The following is a 21,116-nucleotide window of genomic DNA, read 5'->3' on the forward strand; positions in this document are numbered from 1 at the left end:
GTGTGTAGAGGCTTGTGAGGTAATATACAATAAGAAAAGCAATATTTTCGATTTCTTTATTTGTCACATTAATATACATGCTGGAATGCTAATATTGCACCATTTTTACGATAAAATTCGTAAATCTTTGGCAAGTGTTTTGCTGCACCTTTAATACTGCAATCTCTGCCTTTGAAAAAATGCTGCCTTAAAACAACCATATTTTTTAGTGTTATAGTTTTAAATAGGTTCCAACACTCTTCAAGACAATCATGATTGGATTTCTCAAAATATCACACAATATCCACATAAGAACCAATTTTGAAAACAAAGATAATCTTTTCTGGATCTACATGCACTGTTAATTTGTATAAACAGAAAAGGGTTTGGAAAATGATAAAAGACTTGAAGACAAATGGAGGGGAAAAATCCCTTGCAACTACATGTATTAAAAAGAAAAATTGAAATTATATATTTGTTGCTTTTTTGGAAAGAATTGTTTCCCAGTTGAAGCAAAATTCATGACCACAACCATTTCAATAAGTTCTTGATGCCCCATGAAGTCCCTAATAAAAACTTCACAAACAAAATATCTAAGCAAACTTATCTGTACAAAAACAAATATTACATGCAGTTTCCCCCCAAAACTGTAAAAATATTTACCAATCTTGCTTATGAAAGAATAAGATACCTCCTTTTTGCCATCCACCTTTTAATTGAGGATAATCTCCAAGTCCAATACTACATGTAAATTCTTGGTTTGTTAAAAAAGAGAGGTCTCAAATTGAAGCTCTAGTTTATATGAGTTCATAAGATAAAATACATGTAATACTCCAAGTATATTTGCCAGGTCCCAAAATACATAATTCTAGAACAGATGCATTCTTAGAAAGATGTACACATGCTTTAAATATAAATTTCCTTCTGGAATCAAAACTTATGCATGTATACTTTAATTCATTATAGAAACTTAAAGAGGCTTATATTAGTTGAAATTTCTTTTGAAGAAATAAAATGCTATGAAATTTGTCTTTTATGTGTTGATACAAAACTGATACATGTAGCTTTAAAAAATATATTTAGAATTATCAAAAAAAAAAAAACACCTAAAGGGCAAAACGTCATTTGCTACAAACACCTGAAAAAAAATACAAAAGGAAAATTACCAGCCCATTTTTTATTGACATAAAAATTTTCAAGTACAATTCAACAATGGAGCAAAACTGCTAAAATTTATCTGGAAAAACAATATGGCCCAACAGGAAAACAAAAGTTTTAAACATTTTAATAGTTCATCAAATGTTTTAAAAGTGCACTTATCTATGAAAATGCTGCAAATAAAAAAAAAAGAAATCTTTCCACAATATATTATTAATTTGAAATATTAGGCTGGGTAACATTTTTTTCATACTATATAAAGACTACAGAAAGATACACGAAGTTGACATCAAAATCCTACAGAATATCCAAGAATACTTACAAATAGCCATACATCAAATGATACATGGTTGTAACCATGATATTAAAGATAAGAACATCTCTATTAAACATAGGAAACACATGATCATGTAAATTCCAAATTGGTTAAAAAAAAAAAACAGATGCCGACTGAAAATTTCAGAACAAACGACAAATTCATGATAAAGTCTATGTACATTACAAATTTATGAATCAAGTGTCTTTTAAAAATTTCAAAGAATGCAAATCCACATGTACACAGTACACTCCAAAACAACTAAATTAAACGAGTCACTGAACACATGATGAATGATAGTAAATTATTTCCACATGAACCAATGAGAAGATACAGTGATGCAATGGGGAGGACAGAAAAGGGTTCATTTTAATTCATGGATGAAAAATGTTATGGGTGATCAGTCAACTGTTAACAATGTGCCAATGCATGCCCAGTCTTGTGATGTGGATCCGCCCCCTGTACATCTAGAAAAACATTCCTCCTTAGTTTACTGGCCATTCTCGCTGACTGAATTATTGTCTCCATCCACCAATACAACCTCCTGAAAAAAGCAAAGTATATGAATTAAGAAATGAATTTAATAATTTTCCTATTGATCAACATATCAAAGGAAATATTGACCGGAAAACTTCATCAGTGCAGGTATCAAAGAACTTTTTCGACAAATCAGAAGCGCCAATATCTCGTCAAAATTATAGACATTAAATGATTTTCTCCTCAACAGATTTCCTTTCAATTTCTAGTAAAGTTTATAAGAAATGACAATTTTACTTAATCTTATTTTTTACTTAATCTTATTTTTTACTATATCTTTTAATTTGTCAGGACTAAATTTGCAATATAGTTCTTATCACATAGACGTGATAAACCACTCAACCTAAATCAAATTTCCTGTAAACACAAGAGTATGAATATTACAGACCCTGAAACGTGCTACTACACCTCTAAAACGAACCGTACCGTTCCGTGCAAGAAACGAACCGTACCGTTCACAAAACGAAACGTACCGTTCACAAAGCGTACCGTACCGTTCACAAAACGAACCGTACCGTTCACAAAGCGAACCGTACCGTTCACAAAGCGAACCGTACCGTGCAAAAAGCGTGCAAGATAATTTATGCAAGACCCGCCTCCAGACGGACAAAAAAGCGTACCGTACCGTGCAATAAGCGTGCAACTTCCATATACGGCTTAGTGACCTAATGTCTTTAGATGAGTACGGACGGAGATTATCGCTGACCAGATAAGTTCAATATTTAGCTAGATTTTTTTATACGGGATTAGATAACACATACTAAGATTTAAAACTGTTATTCTTATTAAAACAGTTACAAAAATATTTCCTTTCTTAGACCGTAATCATTTTTTTGTTTTTCGACAAAACTTGCATCGCCGATTTCGTAAACATTGTAAACTATTAACGTTCACACAATTATATTTATTAAATAATTTTATTAAATGCAAGCATTGAACGGGGAAAAGTACACGCATTCCATAAAATAACTTTCAACTTTATTTCCCGCATAGCTGGTAATGGCGTCGTGATTTCACATGAACAAAAATCACTCGCGCGAAGCACGAGTACAGAAGCTGATCTTTGGTTCTATACACAACAGGTGTTATTGTGTTTCTTTGTTTTTTAGCAGTTATTGTACTTTACAACTAACTCTGTATATTTGGACGCTTAAACAGGTGTACACGAGATGCCGGTATTCACACCTTTCCACGGACACCTGTTAGGTAACTCATCACAATCTGTCGTGTGTATAGTCTAAATATATCTTACTTATACTTTGTTAGTTTCATGGCTTTTCTTAATCTCTAGAAGACAAAAGAACTGTCTGTAGAAATGAACACAAACAACTACACGTAAGACTATCGGCGCGTGGATCCGTAGAACAATTCAGCGACTCTGTACATGCGGGATTTTCACATATTAACTTGCGATAAAATATCATTTACCGGGTACATTAATGTATCAAAATATGATTAATTACATCATAAATAGTTGAATGAGATAACAAGTACATGTAAGCACAAACACAGCTCTTTTTAAATTTATTTTCAATCTAATATCGTGAAATAGCCTCGAAATTTTAACCGTCAAGATCAATCTATATGTACATCGTCCACTGTACAAACTTTAAGTCATTGTGTTGAAATCGTTGTGAAAACCACGAGTCTAAAATAAATGAATTAAATTCATACAAATAAAAATCTAATAATTCAAAATTGTTTGCACACAATCACATACACCCTCAAATTGAGAGAGAGAGAGAGAGAGAGAGAGAGAGAGAGAGAGAGAGAGAGAGAACTTGTGTGTTGATTATAATACTTAAATCTAAGTTTTATTACTGAACTTTATTATTTCGCTTTAAGTTTCTATAGTTAGTCATTTGAGCGGGATTTTATCTCAGGACTCCACGTGCTTCGCCTGTCAATCAGTTTAAGTATAACAGTACAGATCACGCCATGCACCGCGTGCTACTTGGCTCCTCCTATAGGGCTAGAAGAAAATTATCGAATTAAACATTTTTGTTTTATGTTTTCTTAAATCCCTATTGAAAAGAGTGTTCCTATTTTAAATTATTCAACAATAATTTCTTTCCGATTTCATGATTATAATTCAGGTACTGGCGATCAGAGTCGTTTTCCCTCGCTGTCGTATTATTTTGTTACATGATAAATTCTTATATATTTATCACCTTTAACATTCATTTGTTGATTACCGGGTATTTTTTCGTGCCCTATTTACAACAAGTTTGTGTGTAAAAAGGTAAATGAAATATAAACAGGTTAGTCAGCATTTGTAAAACGTCAGCTAAATCGCATGCATACAGTTAAGAGCGGACACTTGTTCAACAGAATGATAAATATCGCCATTACATATATAAAAGTTATTGACTTGTTGTGTATATCCAGTTGTGTACATATCGTAAGAATATGTTACATGTACATGTATAGTTTAACGGAAAAACACAAACTAATAGTCATATTTAGACTATACACCCGATCTTAGTTCAGATAAGAGAAGCGATGACGGGTTACATGTAGGTATAATCTGTGTATTCGAACAATTGCAGAAAATCATAGAATCAATATTTAAATGAATAAAATTCGTGTCAAAAAACTATATAACAGTTAATTCAAGATTTCTTATCTGAAATTCATTGTTTATCTTATCATTAATTTTACATCGTCTATTCACTAAGGAATCGGCAGTAGTACTACAGTAGTACGCAATAAAGAATGATCATACGAATTATGAATAATAACAACTAGCCGAGAATCAAGACAACGATAAAGGAAACTAAAGAAATATCGGAATAAAGTCGGGGCAATTTTTTGTAGAAATTTTTAATGCATTAGAAATATCTAATGACTTCAACTCAAGTACATGTATAGAAATAAAAACTTAAGACGATTTGTAAAATTATCGACAGCTCGCTGAATTAACAAAAATATATCGGATTAAAGTCAAATAATTCTTTTAATCGATCTTAATGATTACATTTATCTAAATTAAATACTAATAATAACAGATTGATCAAAATTAAAATTACCCCTGCTTCCCGGTTGTCACTGAGTACACGTTTCGCGCAACGTATCAAAAACGGGGGAACGGATGGAAGTCCGGCTGATTTTAAATAGATCGATTGAAATACTTTTGTAATATATCATATGAATAAAGAAAAATTCTTGTCATAATTACCACCATGCTGAAGTAGATCGGGCAAAAACTAAACAAAATTATATCGAGAAAAATCAAAGCGTGCAGGCCACGCCTACCTCATTAATAAAGCGCGCAAACCGTTCACAAAGCGTGCAGCTATTTTTAGCAAAGCGTACCGTGCAAGAAGCGAACCGTTCCGTTCACAAAGCGTACCGTACCGTCCACAAAGCGAACCGTACCGTTCACAAAACGAACCGTACCGTTCACAAAGCGAACCGTACCGTTCAAAAAGCGTAACGAACCGAACCGTGCAACTGGTGTAGTAGCACGTTTCAGGGTCTGTAAATACATTTTTTTTTAATGAAAAATTTGTCTTTTAATATATATGCTACTAAAAACCATTCCCAGCTAGTAAAATTCTGTTTGGCCAGTTAATTCTTTGGGTCAATCTTTCAGGGTTGTCTCAAAGACCCGGGAGCAGGGAATTCCCCGCCTATAATGCCTTAATTACCTGGCTATTATTGCATTTCAAACTCAATGTAGCTATAGGCAAGACCTCCAGACCCCCTGCTACTTTTTCATTTCCTCCTTCTACTTCAATTTTTAGAGACAACCCTGGTCTTTGTTGCTTTAATTGCATTTATAGCATTTATTATGATCACAAGTTACCATACATGTATATATATGTACTTACCTCTTTGACTTCTATTGTTTCCTCCTCCTGAAGAATAAATAGAAAGAATTTGATTAACAATAACTTACTGCAAATTCTGTACATAAATTTTTTGTGTAAACAGATGTCTAAAGGCAATTCTAAAATTTGTAAATTTCAGCTAGCATTAATAATTTATATGTTTGATGTTTTCCAACCCAAATTTTTCATGGTGGGTAGGTACACTGAAGGTAGCTTTTTTTTTTTCTTGCATATTAATAATCTGATAAACAAAATATTTTTTCTAGCTGAAAAAACTAAACAAATTAAATATCTATGGATAAACCTTTGTTTTTTTGTGAGATATGAATACAAAGATCATGTAATAAAAACATGCAGTTGATAGAAGCATGCATAAGAATTAACACAATTAGTGAGGTTTCCTTCATGATAGTGTGAAGTAACCAACAATCAATAAGCACATGCATGAATGACCATGGGTTTCTGGCGATGGTTTACATAAGTGAATAATGATTCATTGGGATTTATCAAGACCATTTTCACTACCAGTAAAAGGTACACTACCCCTCTAAAAAAAAGTCGCCTTTGCCTTGTTTCAAAACTTAACACAATATCTACAATACATTCAGGAGGATTTTGTTTTGTTTTGTTTTTTTGGTTTTTTTCATTTTTGTCTTTAAAATCTGGGTGTTCTCTTTTGGCCCTAATAAAGGTCTAAAAATGGCTTGGTAAATCCCAATGCAAAACTGAATATTAACAATGTTGATCATTAATGTTTCTTGAAAACAAAGGAAAGACAGTGGTTTACTGTTTTGTATATGCTGAGGCTGTGTTCCTGCTGAGCATGCTGACAGAGATCCCAGGCAGCAGAGAACTCCGCATTGCACGAGGCACACACCAGCTGGGTGGGCTCAGGGGACTCTGGAAAAAAAAAAAAACATCAAGAGGTATGAGAACATCGAACAGTCAAATGCACACAATTTTGAAGCTTGTCTATGGCCTTTTATTTCAAAACAGAAGTTTGTGTATGGCCTTTCATTTCATAACAGAAGTCTACTCTGCCGTATGATGAAAAGGCAGAAAAAATAATTACAATGCCATTTTTCAACCACTTTAAAACAATGAAATCATTTATAAGTTGGTTCCTTCCTGTGCTTTCTTGTACATAAAAAACAGAGCTGAAGAAAAATCTTTACATATTTACAAAACTGAAGCACTATGCATTTGATTTTAAGCAACTTTTTTTTTTTTTTTTTTTTTGGCTGCAATCAATTTTTAAGGACATTTCGTTGCCTGCACAAACCCTTATATATATTTCTGACATTTCACTATTAGGGGTAATTAGCATCATCCTTTACCTGGAGGTGGGGTACTTTGACATTGACAAGAGATCTTGAGTCGGCACGGCGTCTTCTTGTGTTGAGCCAAGCTGTGTAGGCTACTGAAGGTTGTCTTACATACACCACAAATCAAAACATCTTTAGCAGCTGTTAAAAAGAAAGATACATGTCTCAACCATATCAGAACAACCATACTTCATGATATTACCATTGTAATGACATTCATACATAAAAACAGTGTGAAATATATGCAAACACTTCAGATTATAGCTAAAAATTAATCTACATATACTGCAATATTTAATTAGTGCTGAAACGAATGTTCGAAAATTCGCGAATGAATAGTAAATTTCTAATATTCGAAGGTATATTTAGCATTCGAATATTCGATCATATGTTTAGCACCCATATTAAGCACTGTAAACTATGCAGCATCGTGTTATTTCGTTACGATGGAAAAGAGAAGCTGCATACATTTTAGCCATCTATGACTGCCATGCATAGTCTATTACTTAACCCAGTAATAGACTCTTCCGCCATGCTTGTTTACATTGAAAGTAAAAGCAGGGTTTATATTGAACAGAGACAAACATTCTGGATTTCGCATCATATAGACGATGAAGAAATGATATGCTTTAATGTTTGAACGACTGTGAGCTACGGAGAGTTATAATCGAAAGGTACATCAAAAGTTTTTTTTTTGAGAGATACCTCGATATATTTTTATTTTAAATAAACAGAACATTTCCGGAATTATGAGCGTTTTGGTTTTCTTTTTAATACTATATCAAACATGGCGAAAATATTTGGAATATATCGGTCTCATACAGGAGTGAAGACTGCACTATATTATTAAAGAAGTAATAAATCTTTTGATTGTAGTTGATGGAAATTAAAAAAAAATTAAGTATATTATTATTTGCCTAAAAGATAAATGCGCACCTAATTTAGTGGATACTCATGAATTAAGTGTCAACTTCGAACTGACATGTTTAAGCAGTCTACACATACACCCACTTAGTAATACAAACTGCTTAATACCTTGTCCATGACATCTATGAATATTCGAATACGAATCGAATAGCACTCACGAATATTCGAATACTGATTTATGGTACATGTATTCGTTTCAGCACTATATTTAATAATAACCTTGCTTTACCTTGTGCAAGCTGAGTGATACTTTTACTGGCTGGCGCACTGGAACTATTACCCGAGGTAAGATTGACCAATGTTCTTTTTATTCCACCCATCCCAGAATCTGTTCTCTGCTTTTTTGCTGGGGGACCACTTTGTGTATTGAGAACTCGAGATGCACCACTAAATAAATACAAAACATTTGAACATGAAGAAAAATATATGAAATAATTTAAAACTTGCTGCCTACATTGTGGAATAAATTGGAAAAGGAGTCTTGACATTTTACAAACTCCCGTGGAAAGTAACAGTACACATTTTTCAGCAATCAGCAGTGGAGACTGCGAATCAAACATTAAACAAATGTTCATCCCATCCCATATAGTATGTCTGGGTAGGGAGAGCATTGTTGCCAGTATTATCCAGCTCCCTTGTCCATCAAAGTTTTAAACAGACTTCAAAGTATGCGCATACAGATATTGATAACTTCTTAATGTATAATGTGATTATCACCTGTCTAAAATAGATAAACCAAAAGAAAACATTATTTACATATTTATATGTATACCTGGAAGCTTGAGATGTGGACGAAGTCTTGTTTGTTGGTCTGTGTTTTGGCTCAGAGGCAATATTGATATCTGAAAATAATAAAATGAAATTCTGTACTTACAAAAACATGTGAAAAATCAAATGTAAACAGTTATGGAATAAATGCATGAACTGAAACAAACAGATATTAAGACAAAAACAAACATTCGGAGAGTACACATCAGATTTGAGAATTGTCTAGCATTACATGTATTTTGAAGGAAACTTTTGACACTGCTATCAAAGGGATGGTTATAATAACTTTAAATTAGATCTGAAGCATATTAACTGAGTATCCCAGATGGCCCAAATCTATGTTTTGTAACAACAGCTTGATTGAACTCAATCACAAAAATTAATGGAATGTACAAATTATTTACTTATACTCATTTTGACGATTTGTAACAGAATTTAAACTGTTGATTGTCATTTGATACAAGACCAATAAGCAAGCTTTGAATCAGTTGTCCAAAACTTTAGAAGAATGTAAATCTGGAACAGAGTCTCCGGTCAAACTGAACGATTACAGGAAGACAATCAAAGATAAATCTAAATATAATTCACTCCAATTTCACCATTACAGGACCAACAATGAAGTACAATTTTCAGGTTAAGAGAAATCGTCTGTAACTGAAGTTATTCATTTGTTATACTAACCTAAAGCTTGACCAGCATATGTCATCCCATCCTCTGCACCACAGGCCCGCCTAGCATCCATCTGACTGCCATACTGAACAAAGGCATAGCCCTTGTGCATAGACAGTCCTGTGACCATTCCATATCTGCTGAATATCTGCTCTACATCTTCTTTAGAGAGCGCAATAGTGTTCAGATTTCCTACAAACACTCTGGATTTTGCAGTGCTAGGATCATTAGTTACACTTCCTACTTGGCCGGCCAGACCAGCATTGTAACTGGTTGTATTCATTTGAGGGGTCATGCCCCTCGGTGGGGCTCCTCTATGGGGTCCAGGACCCATCGAATTGGGACCACCGTGTCTGGGAACAGGAGCTCTTGAACGTGGCGGCATCATCCTTGGCATCATATTTGAAACACTACACAATTCTGAATTCATATAAAATAGCAATGTTTATAATGCAGTATGTTGCATGATGTAGAGGCAATGCGGGAGAAATTGTGCACCATGCTTTCCTAAAAAATCTAGTAATTTGTGTATTTGTAAGAAACATTGTAATATCTTCTTTAATCAACACATAAATTTTACTGTCCTGACATTTGCGTTTTGAAGAAAGACAAGCAATTCAATAATTTGTTCAATTTGATCATGCGCATGGCTTTGTTAATCTGGACAATGCTCGTTTTCCCGAAATCATCGTATATAAGTCGTGATGCAAGTAAATTTTAACAAATATACCATAAAATTGTATATATAACAATATAACACAAAGAGAGGCTTACATAGGTTATGTTTTAGACCATGAAATTGGTGCAGCATTCCTACTCCATTTTTCTCGCGGGGAAATGGAGTTCTTCTTAGTTCCGGTTACACTAAAAGACGGTATACACTTATCAGTTAGTGGTTTTGTTTATGAAATGATAATTATGATATGATAATTATGAATTGATAATCGGAAATCTATTAGTTCTAGTTCTTAAGTTCGTTTCCGATTTAACAAATATTAAACTTTTCTCTAAATCAAAGGAAAATATTTTATTATCGATGAATATATTTAGGTCGGGATCAAAGTTGCAACATTAATATAAAAAGATGTCTTCTAAGAGAAAGCTTCACAAGTGGTCAATCGATTTTTCCGGACATGGAAGGTAAATGTCTGTCTTCTTATGGGCGAATTTGCATTTTGTATTGAACAAAAGGTTGATTACATTTTTTGTTTCATTGGAATGTTGTGTTTTACCGACAAAGTCCTCAGTTAAATATTTAATGATCACCACATTCCTTACTTCTGAGCACCTGAGTACAGGGGAAGGTAAATGAAGAAGTAAATATACATATATATATATAATTATGTACTATTATCTATCAACAGTTTACTAGGTAAAAAAACGCATATGAACTTTGCAAGGAAAACAACAGGCCTATTATTTCTCTTGCAAGGGTCATAGCATCTTTGCAAGCCAAGGGGTGATAATAAAACAAGTCCCACGGAGAAAACAAGTCCCACGTAAGTCCCACGTAAGTCCCACGGCAAATGCGGCTATATATCAATAAAACTATGATTGATTATGATTAAATGTGATAAAATAATCATAATTAACACAGCAAAATATTTCTATTAGTTTTTATTACGGATTTATCGACGAAAAATCAAAGATGTTGGTAAAGATAGATAACTCGTACGTAGAATTCATACGGCAGCAGAAGAAATCGGTATACCCGCCGTTTATTGATGGATAATTCAAATTTTCTTTAACAAAATAAAATCTAATAGCAATAAAAAAAATGACTTTATATTCATTAAATAACGCAAACTAAGTAAAAGTTGGGTAAGTAGACAACTCCTACGCAGAATGCATTCGCAGCCAAGAAAAGAGCACACCTGCCCCTTACCCATGTTACCTGATGGGCGATCTTAATGTTTTACTTTTATTTTCTAACTTAAAAAAGATCATATTAATATTGATTAAAAAAAATACCACATTTATTGATTAACACTCACTATATGATTATGTTCAGAAGAGAAGTTTACTTATTGCTGTGATTAATTTATTATATTACATGAAGTTGGGTGATACGAGTTTTATATAGTCCGTATATCACTCCTTTTAAGTTTGACCCAGTTCTGTTCTCTCTAAGAACTGTCATGTTGTAAATTTTGAATTATCTGGGTGGGTTTAAATACAAAATTTACACATGTTGGAAATTTTTTATTTATACCCACCCAGTAAATTCAAAATTTAAAATTTACAACATGACAGATCCATGCGTTCATTCAAAGTATTTTTTGGGGGTAGGGGGTATTCAGGTTTGTCGGGAAGGGGGTCGAGGCATATTTTTGGTCATTTTACGATGAAAATTTACGAAATTTGATTTTTTTTTCCCCGGGGGGGGGGGGGGGGGGGGGGGGGGGGATTTCACCCCATCCCCCGAATCCCATCTAGATCAGCTCATGAAAAGTCTGTTAGTGGTGAAAATCTTCCTAAAAGTCAAAGAAATCTACTCCAAAAAAGAAAAAGAAAAAAATGATGACTGAAATAAATATTTGATGGAAGTTCATGAGTTATACTAACATATACATGTATTGTTATTAAATTGTTATTGTCAGCAAGAACATTCTAGTCTACTGCAGCTTACCGTTCACGAGACTGTCCCACGATCTTTGGGTCTAAAGACCAACTCTGCTTTAAATGTTTTTTTCTACATAATGAATGAAAAATCGTGTTTCAAAACTAGAAACCAGCTGAGAACGTCATATTTTTCGAAACCCTTATGATAAAAGAGAAGGCTTTGAAAACATGTATAAATATATAGTTGTTTGCTTGTCAATTTTCAGCAAGGAATAAAGCTGTTTTCTCGAGATTTCCATTATACTCCCCTAATTTATTCGGAAACCTATCGAATTATTCATAATAACTGCTAGAATCACACAAGCGTATATGTATACATGTACAAGGATGTATATTTATAAACATGCATTTCTAACCTCTTTCTTTGTATTCCCTCCTTCTTTCTCTTCATCTCTTTCTCCGTCTTCTCCATCCATCTCTCTCTCTTTCTTTCTCTCTTCATGAACGGAAAAACCATACAAACATCGAGAGAGAAAAATACTTATATATATATATATATATGTAGTTGAACCTGTGTTTAACTGTTCTAGTACATGTATTTTTTCCAATACAGTTAAAATACATGTATAGAGAAAACTATCAAGCAAACAGGATTGAATGTGTATGAAAATAAATGATTAGCTAAAGGACATGCACAAAAAATCTGTGCCAATATATCAATCATTTTCAAACTGATAGACATATTTTAATATTTTTGTAGCGAGTCGGTAAGAGTTCTACTGCAACATTCACATTCTAAATGTTCGAAAAGCAAATTGTCATTCCGACAATTTTAATGAATCACACTGAACAGAATGAATCGAGGGTCGAGAAATGTTTTACATTTGATAAAAACAGGGACGTATATACTAAGTATATACGTCCCTGGTAAAAAGAAAGTCAAGAATAATGCAAGAATAATGCATGGCTGCATTACCAAATATTATTGATTTTTTAATGTATATACATGACGTATTTATTGACATGTGCATATGTTTTTCATACGACAAACAATCATTCACTTCACTTTCCCTCAAACGGTTACACGCAGAGTTTTGTATATAAAAAAAAAGAAGAAAATAAGAAGCGGGACCATTGTCAAAATCTTAACACGAACACGTTGATTAATGTATTTTTTTTATCTCCATAAATCATGTACTAATTACAAAATAACTTGCTCATTATTTCCTTTACTACTTTACTATAATATTTGGGGCTCGTGGAAAGGGGGGGGGGGCTACATGTCCAAAGATGATTGGTGATCGTTGGCTCTACTTATACACGTGTATATATACACGTGTTAGTTTCTTGTATATTCTGTGTGAATTGAACGGTTACCTACCTGTATATTGGGAGACGACCGTGAAGCACACCGTGTACACAACCCCCACCCCATCTCTCTCTCTCTCTCTCTCTCTCTCTCTCTTTCAAATGTTTTAGGTGACTAGGAAAAATAACAGTAATGAACGAGTAGATCTACGTAACACAAAAAGGTTATGTTTCAAAATACTATGCAGTCCACTTTTATTACTTCCGTTCGTTGATAGAGCAAGGTCGCTACATGCAACAGAATTATCAGAGTTTCTGACACCCAATTAAAACTTATATGTAATCTACAGTCTTATGAATGACGTATGTAATACATGTACATGTATTTGTTTTTAGAAACAAAATCAGGACTTGAAGATTTACATATAGTTTGGTGAACTAGGCTGTGAAAGTCTTAGATCTAGATATGAAAAAGAACAGGCTAACGTACTTGTGTAAGCATTCCAGATTTTATAATTATTTGTTCTCCAAAATTCATAATTTTAGTAAATTTATATGGAGAAAGAATATACGTTTAAAGCAAAGTGCACGCACATTTTCGTATATACACAATCAGTTCTGTACAATGTTAGTAACTGTTTACATCTTGAAAAACTTGGAGAAGATGTAAGAATTTTTCTTTGGCTTTGTAGATGATTTTCGATCACATACTTTTCATGAGCTGAATCTAGATGGGATTCGGGGGTGGGGGAGGGGGAGTTGGAGTTCCGCCCCCCGTGGAACAAATCAAAATTTTTTACATTTCCTCGATCCCCTCCCTTAACAAACCTGAATATACCCCTCAAAAATATTCTGGATGAACGGATGGTTTTTATTACGTTTTAATATTAATAATAATCATGTATACGAGGGTTATTAGAAAAGTTCGCGGACAAGTTGACTTGTGAGCGGACTATTTACATGATACTAGCGAAACTTTTCAGATTTAACTTTTATTTTCTATGACATCACAATAACTTATGAGGGTCGTTTTATGAAAGTCTTAAGTTGAAGAATTTCTGACCGTTTTATCGCCGAACTTGGACGAACAACGCTTGAAAAATGAGTCAAAAACTTTGACGTCTGTTATATTTATGGACATCTTGGAGCACCAGGCCGTCATTTAATTTTGTATGCACGCAGGAAAATCCCCGATGGAGACCATGTGTTCTTATATGAATGCTACTATTTTTTTTTTTATAGGAAAAACGTTTACAACTTGAATCACAGAGGTTAAAGATGGAAAAACTGTTTATTAGCCCTTGCAGCACCCCCCCTACCCCCCCCCCCCCCTACAGCCGGGATCTTGCACTTATAGATTTCGCTTATTTACCTCATCTAAAGTCGAAACTGTGTAGACAGAAATTTTTGGACCTAAAGATCTACGATATGCCACAAAAGGCATTATACAAAAGCTTGACATATAATGGTATGAACGTGCATTTTATAAATCAGTTAAAAGTCTTAAAAAGTGTGTGGAACTGAAAGGTGTTTACTTTGAAAAAGAGTAACATGTTTGACTTTCAGTTGTTTGACGTCACCTGACTTCGTGGAATATGAAATCTAATTCACGCAAAGTAAAACTCGCTGTATCTTTTGGAAGAAAAAAATAAAATTCATATGATTTTTTGCATACTCATTTTCAAATGGTAGTCATTTAATAAAACATACGCCATCCTACAAAGTTCACAGTAATTTTGCCGTAAATCACTGTCCGCGAAGTTTTCTAACAACCCTCGTACGTACAGTTGATTAAAAAAAAAAAACTAAGGTAATGAAAAAATCATATCCATAATATAGGTAGGTATTCGACAAGGTACACATGTACATTCCTTCAGGCTTGTGTGTTTCGTATAGACTAGTTCTTAAATCTTTCACTGTATTATAATTTATCATAAAAGCCTCAGTGACAGGCATAATATTTTTTTTTTTATTAATATGATCATTTTTAAGTTAGAAAATATAAAACATTAAAATAACCCATCAGGTAATTTAGCAGCAGGAGTGCTCTTTTCTCGGCGGGCGAATGCATTCTGTCTATGAGTTGTCTACTTACCTGATTTTTACTAAGTTTGTGTTAATTATTGAATATAAAGTCAACTTTTTACTGCTATTAGATTTTATTTTGTTGGAGAAAATTAAAATTATCCATCAATTGAACGGCGGGCATATAGCCGTATGAATTCTACGTACGAGTTATCTACCTTTACCATGCAACATCTTTGATTTTTCGTCGATAAATCCGTAATAAAAGCTTATAAAAATATTTTGTTGTGTGAATTAATATTATTTTATCACATTTAATCATAATCAATCATAATTATATCGATATATGACCGCATTTGCCGTGGGACTTACGTGGGACTTGTTTTCTCCGTGGGACTTGTTTTAGTATCAGCGCAAGCCAAGGGTTTCTGATCCGCGTCGCTTCTTACAAACCCTTGGCATATCATCCTATTAAAAGTTTGGATTTTTTCCCTTGATTTTGATTTGAGTTTTCTGAAACCGTTTAATCAATCAAAAAATGCAAAACATATCTAATTTGATTGACAATATTTTCCTACTGTTTATTCACAAGTGTCTCTAACATGAATAGCTCAAAACACTTATTTTTCTAGTCTTTCTGTTTGAGTCTTCATGATGCATGTTTCATTCGATGGTGCAATAACAAGTACACCAAATCATGTATCAACAGAGGCATGCACTCATTGATTGAAGATTTACTGCTCCCAGTCTTACACCTTTCGAATGAATTCGATCTATATGTAACATTTCACATTATTCCTATTCATTGAATACACTGGGCATTAAAACGTTCTTTCAACTTGTCAATATCAATGTCTACAGAGGCTGCCATTTCTGCACCAGGTACATTAAAGTAGGGCATCTTTCATTATTTGGCTGATTTTAAAAATAGAATAGGAGATCATGAGATGAGAATAATCCCGACTTTTGTTAGCATGTTATGCCAAGGGTTTATGAGGAGCGGTGCAGATCTGAAACCCTTGGCTAGCGAAGATGGGGTCATAGATATTTATTTACTTTGTATATTGTGTGAAATAAACTGCAGCCTCTTGCACTTCTGAGTCTCAGTTTTCTCTTTTTAAACACTGTGAAAAATGTCATGGTAAACCACGCATATATTACTTTTACTGTCTATATTACTTTAGACAGTTTATCAGTTTTTCAAAATTCATGGTCCACTAAGATTATTGTACATTTTTGATAATATACATCTTTAATCTGGCCTTCGTCAGCTATGACTGTTGAGTGTAAACACTGATATTTCAGGTTTACAGATAATACAGCAGTTGTCATATTTTACTCCATTTGTGAGTGTTAACTGGTATAAATTAAGATAAGTTTATATACCGTACATTGATGTAATAACAAATATGAATTCAAACATATGGTTTTAATTATCACAATTTTCTGAACCACTTTCTTTGCCACTTACATTACTGTCAAATCAATAAATTACAGTTCTGGACTTGCCTACACTGTACAAGTGAATTGATTTAACGTAAAATATCAAAACATAGTTACACATTTTATAAGACAAATGCTTCAAATTGCAACTAGGACAGTCATACTTGCCAACACAAAATCAATTTTGTAACGAGAAAGTTACACATAACTCATTTTTGTGGCTATGAAGCCATATGTTTAAATTTTAACAAAAGTTATTTCCCTTTAAATTGTCTGCCAAATTAGGTTTATAGATTTATCATAGATTTATAAATTTGTCACACTATGGATTGAGCCATTGCTGACATTGTTGTTCTGATGAATATGCAGTTGATATTAAAGGCTAATGTCTTTTTTTTTCATAGATTTGATATGTAACAACCCCCAACCCCCCCCCCCCCCCCCCCCCCCCCCACACACACACACACATTTTATCATTGTTACAAATTGGTTGGTCAATGAGAAAGAGAGGGTAACTAGAAGAGAAAGTAGTCAAAGTAATGTCATGCTAAGGCTATTTTTATTGTCTAGTTTATGATCATAGAGAGAGATGCAATTAAAGTTATTCAACCTCCAGGTCACTGGTTTTCTAAAAAGAAAGAAAGAGGAGTTGGCCTTGACTTTTTAAATCTTTTTAAATATTTAGGGGGTATGGTTTTAAGAGATGCCAGTATTGAGAAGTTTCAATGTATATTCATGATATTATTCATTTATAAATTCAGATGCATGTGCATGTATTAAGGATTAAATGCCAAATGAATCTAATTAAAATGCATGCATATACCAGTCGAAGCATAAAACTCTTGTATATTTTTTGGGGGGGGGGGGGGGGGGTCTACTAGGGCAAAATTGTTACCAACCATATTTGTTAAATACGGGGGGTACTACATTTTTTTTTAAAATTTAATATTAAGAATTTTTAACGGAAAAGCTTGGGTTTCCGACAATGAGTTTGAATTTTTGCTGAAAATCAAACATGGCAAATTTGATAATGGTCTATACAAAACAAACAACTAAAAAAGTTGATAATCATTTGTTTCAGATCAAAATCTGACAGACAGGTCCAAGTCCAAGACATACGGGCTCCTGTTGGTTACACGGAAAGTACAGGCACCATAGTGGAACAAAGCGGGAAAGAAGCGGATCAAAAACTGATAGACAAGGCAAGTATCAGCAAGTCATGTAATTGATAAGTAAAGCAAGTACATGTATCAGTAACTCAAGAAGTCGAGAATCAGTAAATAATAGGCAAGGCAGATATCAGCAAGACAATAATTAGTAACTTATAGGCAAAGCAGGTATCAGCAAGTCAAGTTCACTGTTAGACATGGCAGGTATCAGCAAATCAAGAATTAGTAACTGATAAACTAGACAAGTACAATGTATCAGCAAGTCCAGAATTAGTAATTGATAGGCAAGCCAAGTACATGTATCAACAAGTCAATAAAGAGTAACTGATAGACAAGGCAAGCGTCAATTAGTCAATGATTCACAAAGTAAATATGAACAAGTCAACGATGAGTAACTGCTAGTCACAGCAATTATCATCAGTCCAAGGATAATTAAATGGTAGATAAGGCAAGTATCAACAAGTCCAGAATAAGTATAAAATTTAATAGACAAGACAATCATAATCAGGCAAAAAGGTAAGTATCAACAAGTCCAGAATCAGTAATTGATAAACTGGGCAATTATCAATAAGTTAAGGATCAGTAAATGATAGAAAAGTGGTTTTGGAAATCAATATTGCTGTTGAGTAATTGCCTTTATTCTTTTCTTCTTTCTATAGAGATCATGGGACATAGCTTTGGGGCCTCTAAAACAAATTCCTATGAATTTTTTCATTATGTGGATGGCTGGTAATTCAATATCCATTTTCCCAATCATGATGGTTGGCATGATGTTCTTCAAACCCATACAAGCCTTCATCTCTGTTCAAAACAGTAAGTGACCTAAGTAACTCTACTGAAATAGTTAATCTTGATTATTTGTTTGAACAAGGATTTAGTTTTGGAAGTTTATTAAGTATTCTATATGCATAAGGAATACTTTGAATGAATGGCAATCACAATAAGAAGTCATTACAATTTTTGTAAAATATGCTTTCTAAAAACAAGCTTTAAATGATAGTCATTTATAATCACATTCACAATGTGTTTATATAAAACTTAAAAATCTTTCTTTGTTTTCTAGCATTTGTCATGATAGAAGGATCACAAGCCATTATACAAAAGTTTATTTACATATTTGGTAACTTTGTGTGCTTGATGCTAGCAATGTATAAATGTCAGACCATGGGATTACTTCCTACTCATGCTTCTGATTGGCTGGCCTTTATGGATCCTCAAAAGGTAAGCTTGTCACATGACTAATTAACACTTAATTTCTTTTATATTCTTTTTATCCTCTGCCATGTGTATTATGGCTTGGTCATATAAAGTTTGTCATTTCTGTCTTCTGTCCTTTTGTCCTTCTGTTCATCTGTCACACTTAACAGTTACTGGATGAAAAAAAATCCAAATTTTTGGATATTTAGTGAAGTAAAAATATAAACACAGTGCAATGAAAGATTACAATTTTTTTGCACCATACACTGCATTTTTTTCCTTTTTGCATGCAACAAACAGGAGATCTATGGTCTATTAACCCAAATTATCAATATAAAAATATACGGTATAAAGATAGAAAAAAAATCCTTCAATGCAGAATATGGCAGGTGATAAAAATTGTGCAATGAATATAGAAGCAATTAAATAAGTAGAATTTTCAAGTTATATTTAGCAACAACACCCTAATTTTGTGTACTTTGGAACTGTAAACTATTAAGCTCATTTAAACAATGGTGAGCTATGTGGCCCATGGGCCTCTTGATATTTTAAATTTCTTTATCAATGAATGTTTACTCTAGACACGATAATTCTATTTAGCTGTCAATAATTTCAAACTTTTTATTTTAGAGAATGGAATGGAGTGGAGGTGGATTGTATTATTAAAATGAAGAAAATAAAAGGCATAACAGATAACATTTTTATACCTTGTTAATTGACATTATGAAATTACAGCTGTTGTGTGCAATAAATTTAGGAAAAAGAAATTTGATCAGTGTTTTATGTGTGTATCTACTAAAAAGAACAAATCCTTTGAGATTATTAGAGTCCTTTATATATTTTTGAAACTATACAGCTACTGAATCCATTAAATTATCTCCCTTTTGAACAAAAGCGATCCTTGAGAATAGGCATTGGACTTATTTGTACATGTCATCCTCTTATTTCTTACTCTTTCCTTGTCACATGGATGAAATGGCCATGAATATTGCAGTGCTTGAATCTTAATGTTATCTGTCCAAGGAAAAAAAGAGAAAGACAATGCTTTTGTCACAACATGCATGCTTTCATTTGTAATCCTGAGTGAAGGGAGACTTGCTAAAAAGTAACAATGACAACTACGGTAATTATTTATTGATTTGAAAATCATGAAAATCACAAATGACATAAATACCAGCAGCAGAAATCAGAGCTGTGTGATTATAAGTGTATGAAACACTTTAAATGTGGCTCTTAAAATTGGACTACTGACCATATTTATAAGAAATACAGTGTAGTACAAGTAGTAGTTGCCTATTTTATGAAGAGCTTCTTTGATTATTTGGTAAAAGATCAATAGATGTAACCACTATTACTCTGAGCAATAAAAATACATTTTTGCATTGTCCTTAGCAGACTTTTATTTGACTTTAATTTTTCGGCCATAAAGCTCTTTGGGCTTTATAGAATTTGATCACGTGATCAACCCGTACTAGCATTTTTACCCCGTAAATAAAAAGTCAAAGGATGGTTTTCTTAAATTTTCCTGCGGTACCTGCATATTCTTTCAGAATTAAACTATAAATACATGGAGTTAGGAAGTCTGACGTCAGTTCATGAAGTCTTTTCTATCAATAAAGCCAAGTTTCGATATCGGTTACAAAATAATCAATGCATTGTCAACCCCAAAACACTATTTACAGTGTAAACGTTATTTGAATGAAATGAATTAGTGTTTAACAATAATAGTTTTTTTTAAAGGCCAAGGAATACGTATAATTATTATATCAATTTTGGGATAAATTATAGTTAATTAAGTTTGTTAACTTTTGTCAATTTCTGTATTCATGAACACCGATAGTTAGAAATACTAGTAAGAAGGAAAACACATATTAATTAAACTGGCAGACTAAACATCATT

The 21,116-nt window shown here is 33.2% G+C and overlaps 2 protein-coding genes across 2 annotated transcripts; one reads left to right on the forward strand and one right to left on the reverse strand.

Annotated features, from left to right (window-relative positions):
- Nucleotides 1-40: 40 nt before the first annotated feature.
- LOC128188901 (heterogeneous nuclear ribonucleoprotein C-like 3) lies at nucleotides 41-10,377 on the reverse strand. Its single transcript, XM_052860221.1, has 8 exons — nucleotides 10,287-10,377; nucleotides 9,525-9,932; nucleotides 8,848-8,917; nucleotides 8,305-8,462; nucleotides 7,161-7,289; nucleotides 6,611-6,723; nucleotides 5,824-5,850; nucleotides 41-1,997 (listed from the first exon to the last, which is right to left on the reverse strand). Exons 2-8 carry the CDS (start codon nucleotides 9,910-9,912, stop codon nucleotides 1,944-1,946), a joined length of 939 nt encoding a protein of 312 aa, XP_052716181.1. The 5' UTR covers nucleotides 9,913-9,932; nucleotides 10,287-10,377; the 3' UTR covers nucleotides 41-1,943.
- Nucleotides 10,378-10,562: 185 nt separating this feature from the next.
- Nucleotides 10,563-19,988, forward strand: LOC128188903 (ER membrane protein complex subunit 4-like). The gene is made up of 5 exons (XM_052860224.1): nucleotides 10,563-10,652; nucleotides 17,932-18,052; nucleotides 18,679-18,832; nucleotides 19,083-19,240; nucleotides 19,847-19,988. Exons 1-5 carry the CDS (start codon nucleotides 10,597-10,599, stop codon nucleotides 19,880-19,882), a joined length of 525 nt encoding a protein of 174 aa, XP_052716184.1. The 5' UTR covers nucleotides 10,563-10,596; the 3' UTR covers nucleotides 19,883-19,988.
- The last annotated feature ends 1,128 nt before the right edge of the window (nucleotides 19,989-21,116 follow it).

This window comes from Crassostrea angulata, chromosome 6, assembly GCF_025612915.1.
Source record: "Crassostrea angulata isolate pt1a10 chromosome 6, ASM2561291v2, whole genome shotgun sequence".
NCBI classification, from domain to species: Eukaryota; Metazoa; Mollusca; class Bivalvia; order Ostreida; family Ostreidae; genus Magallana; species Magallana angulata.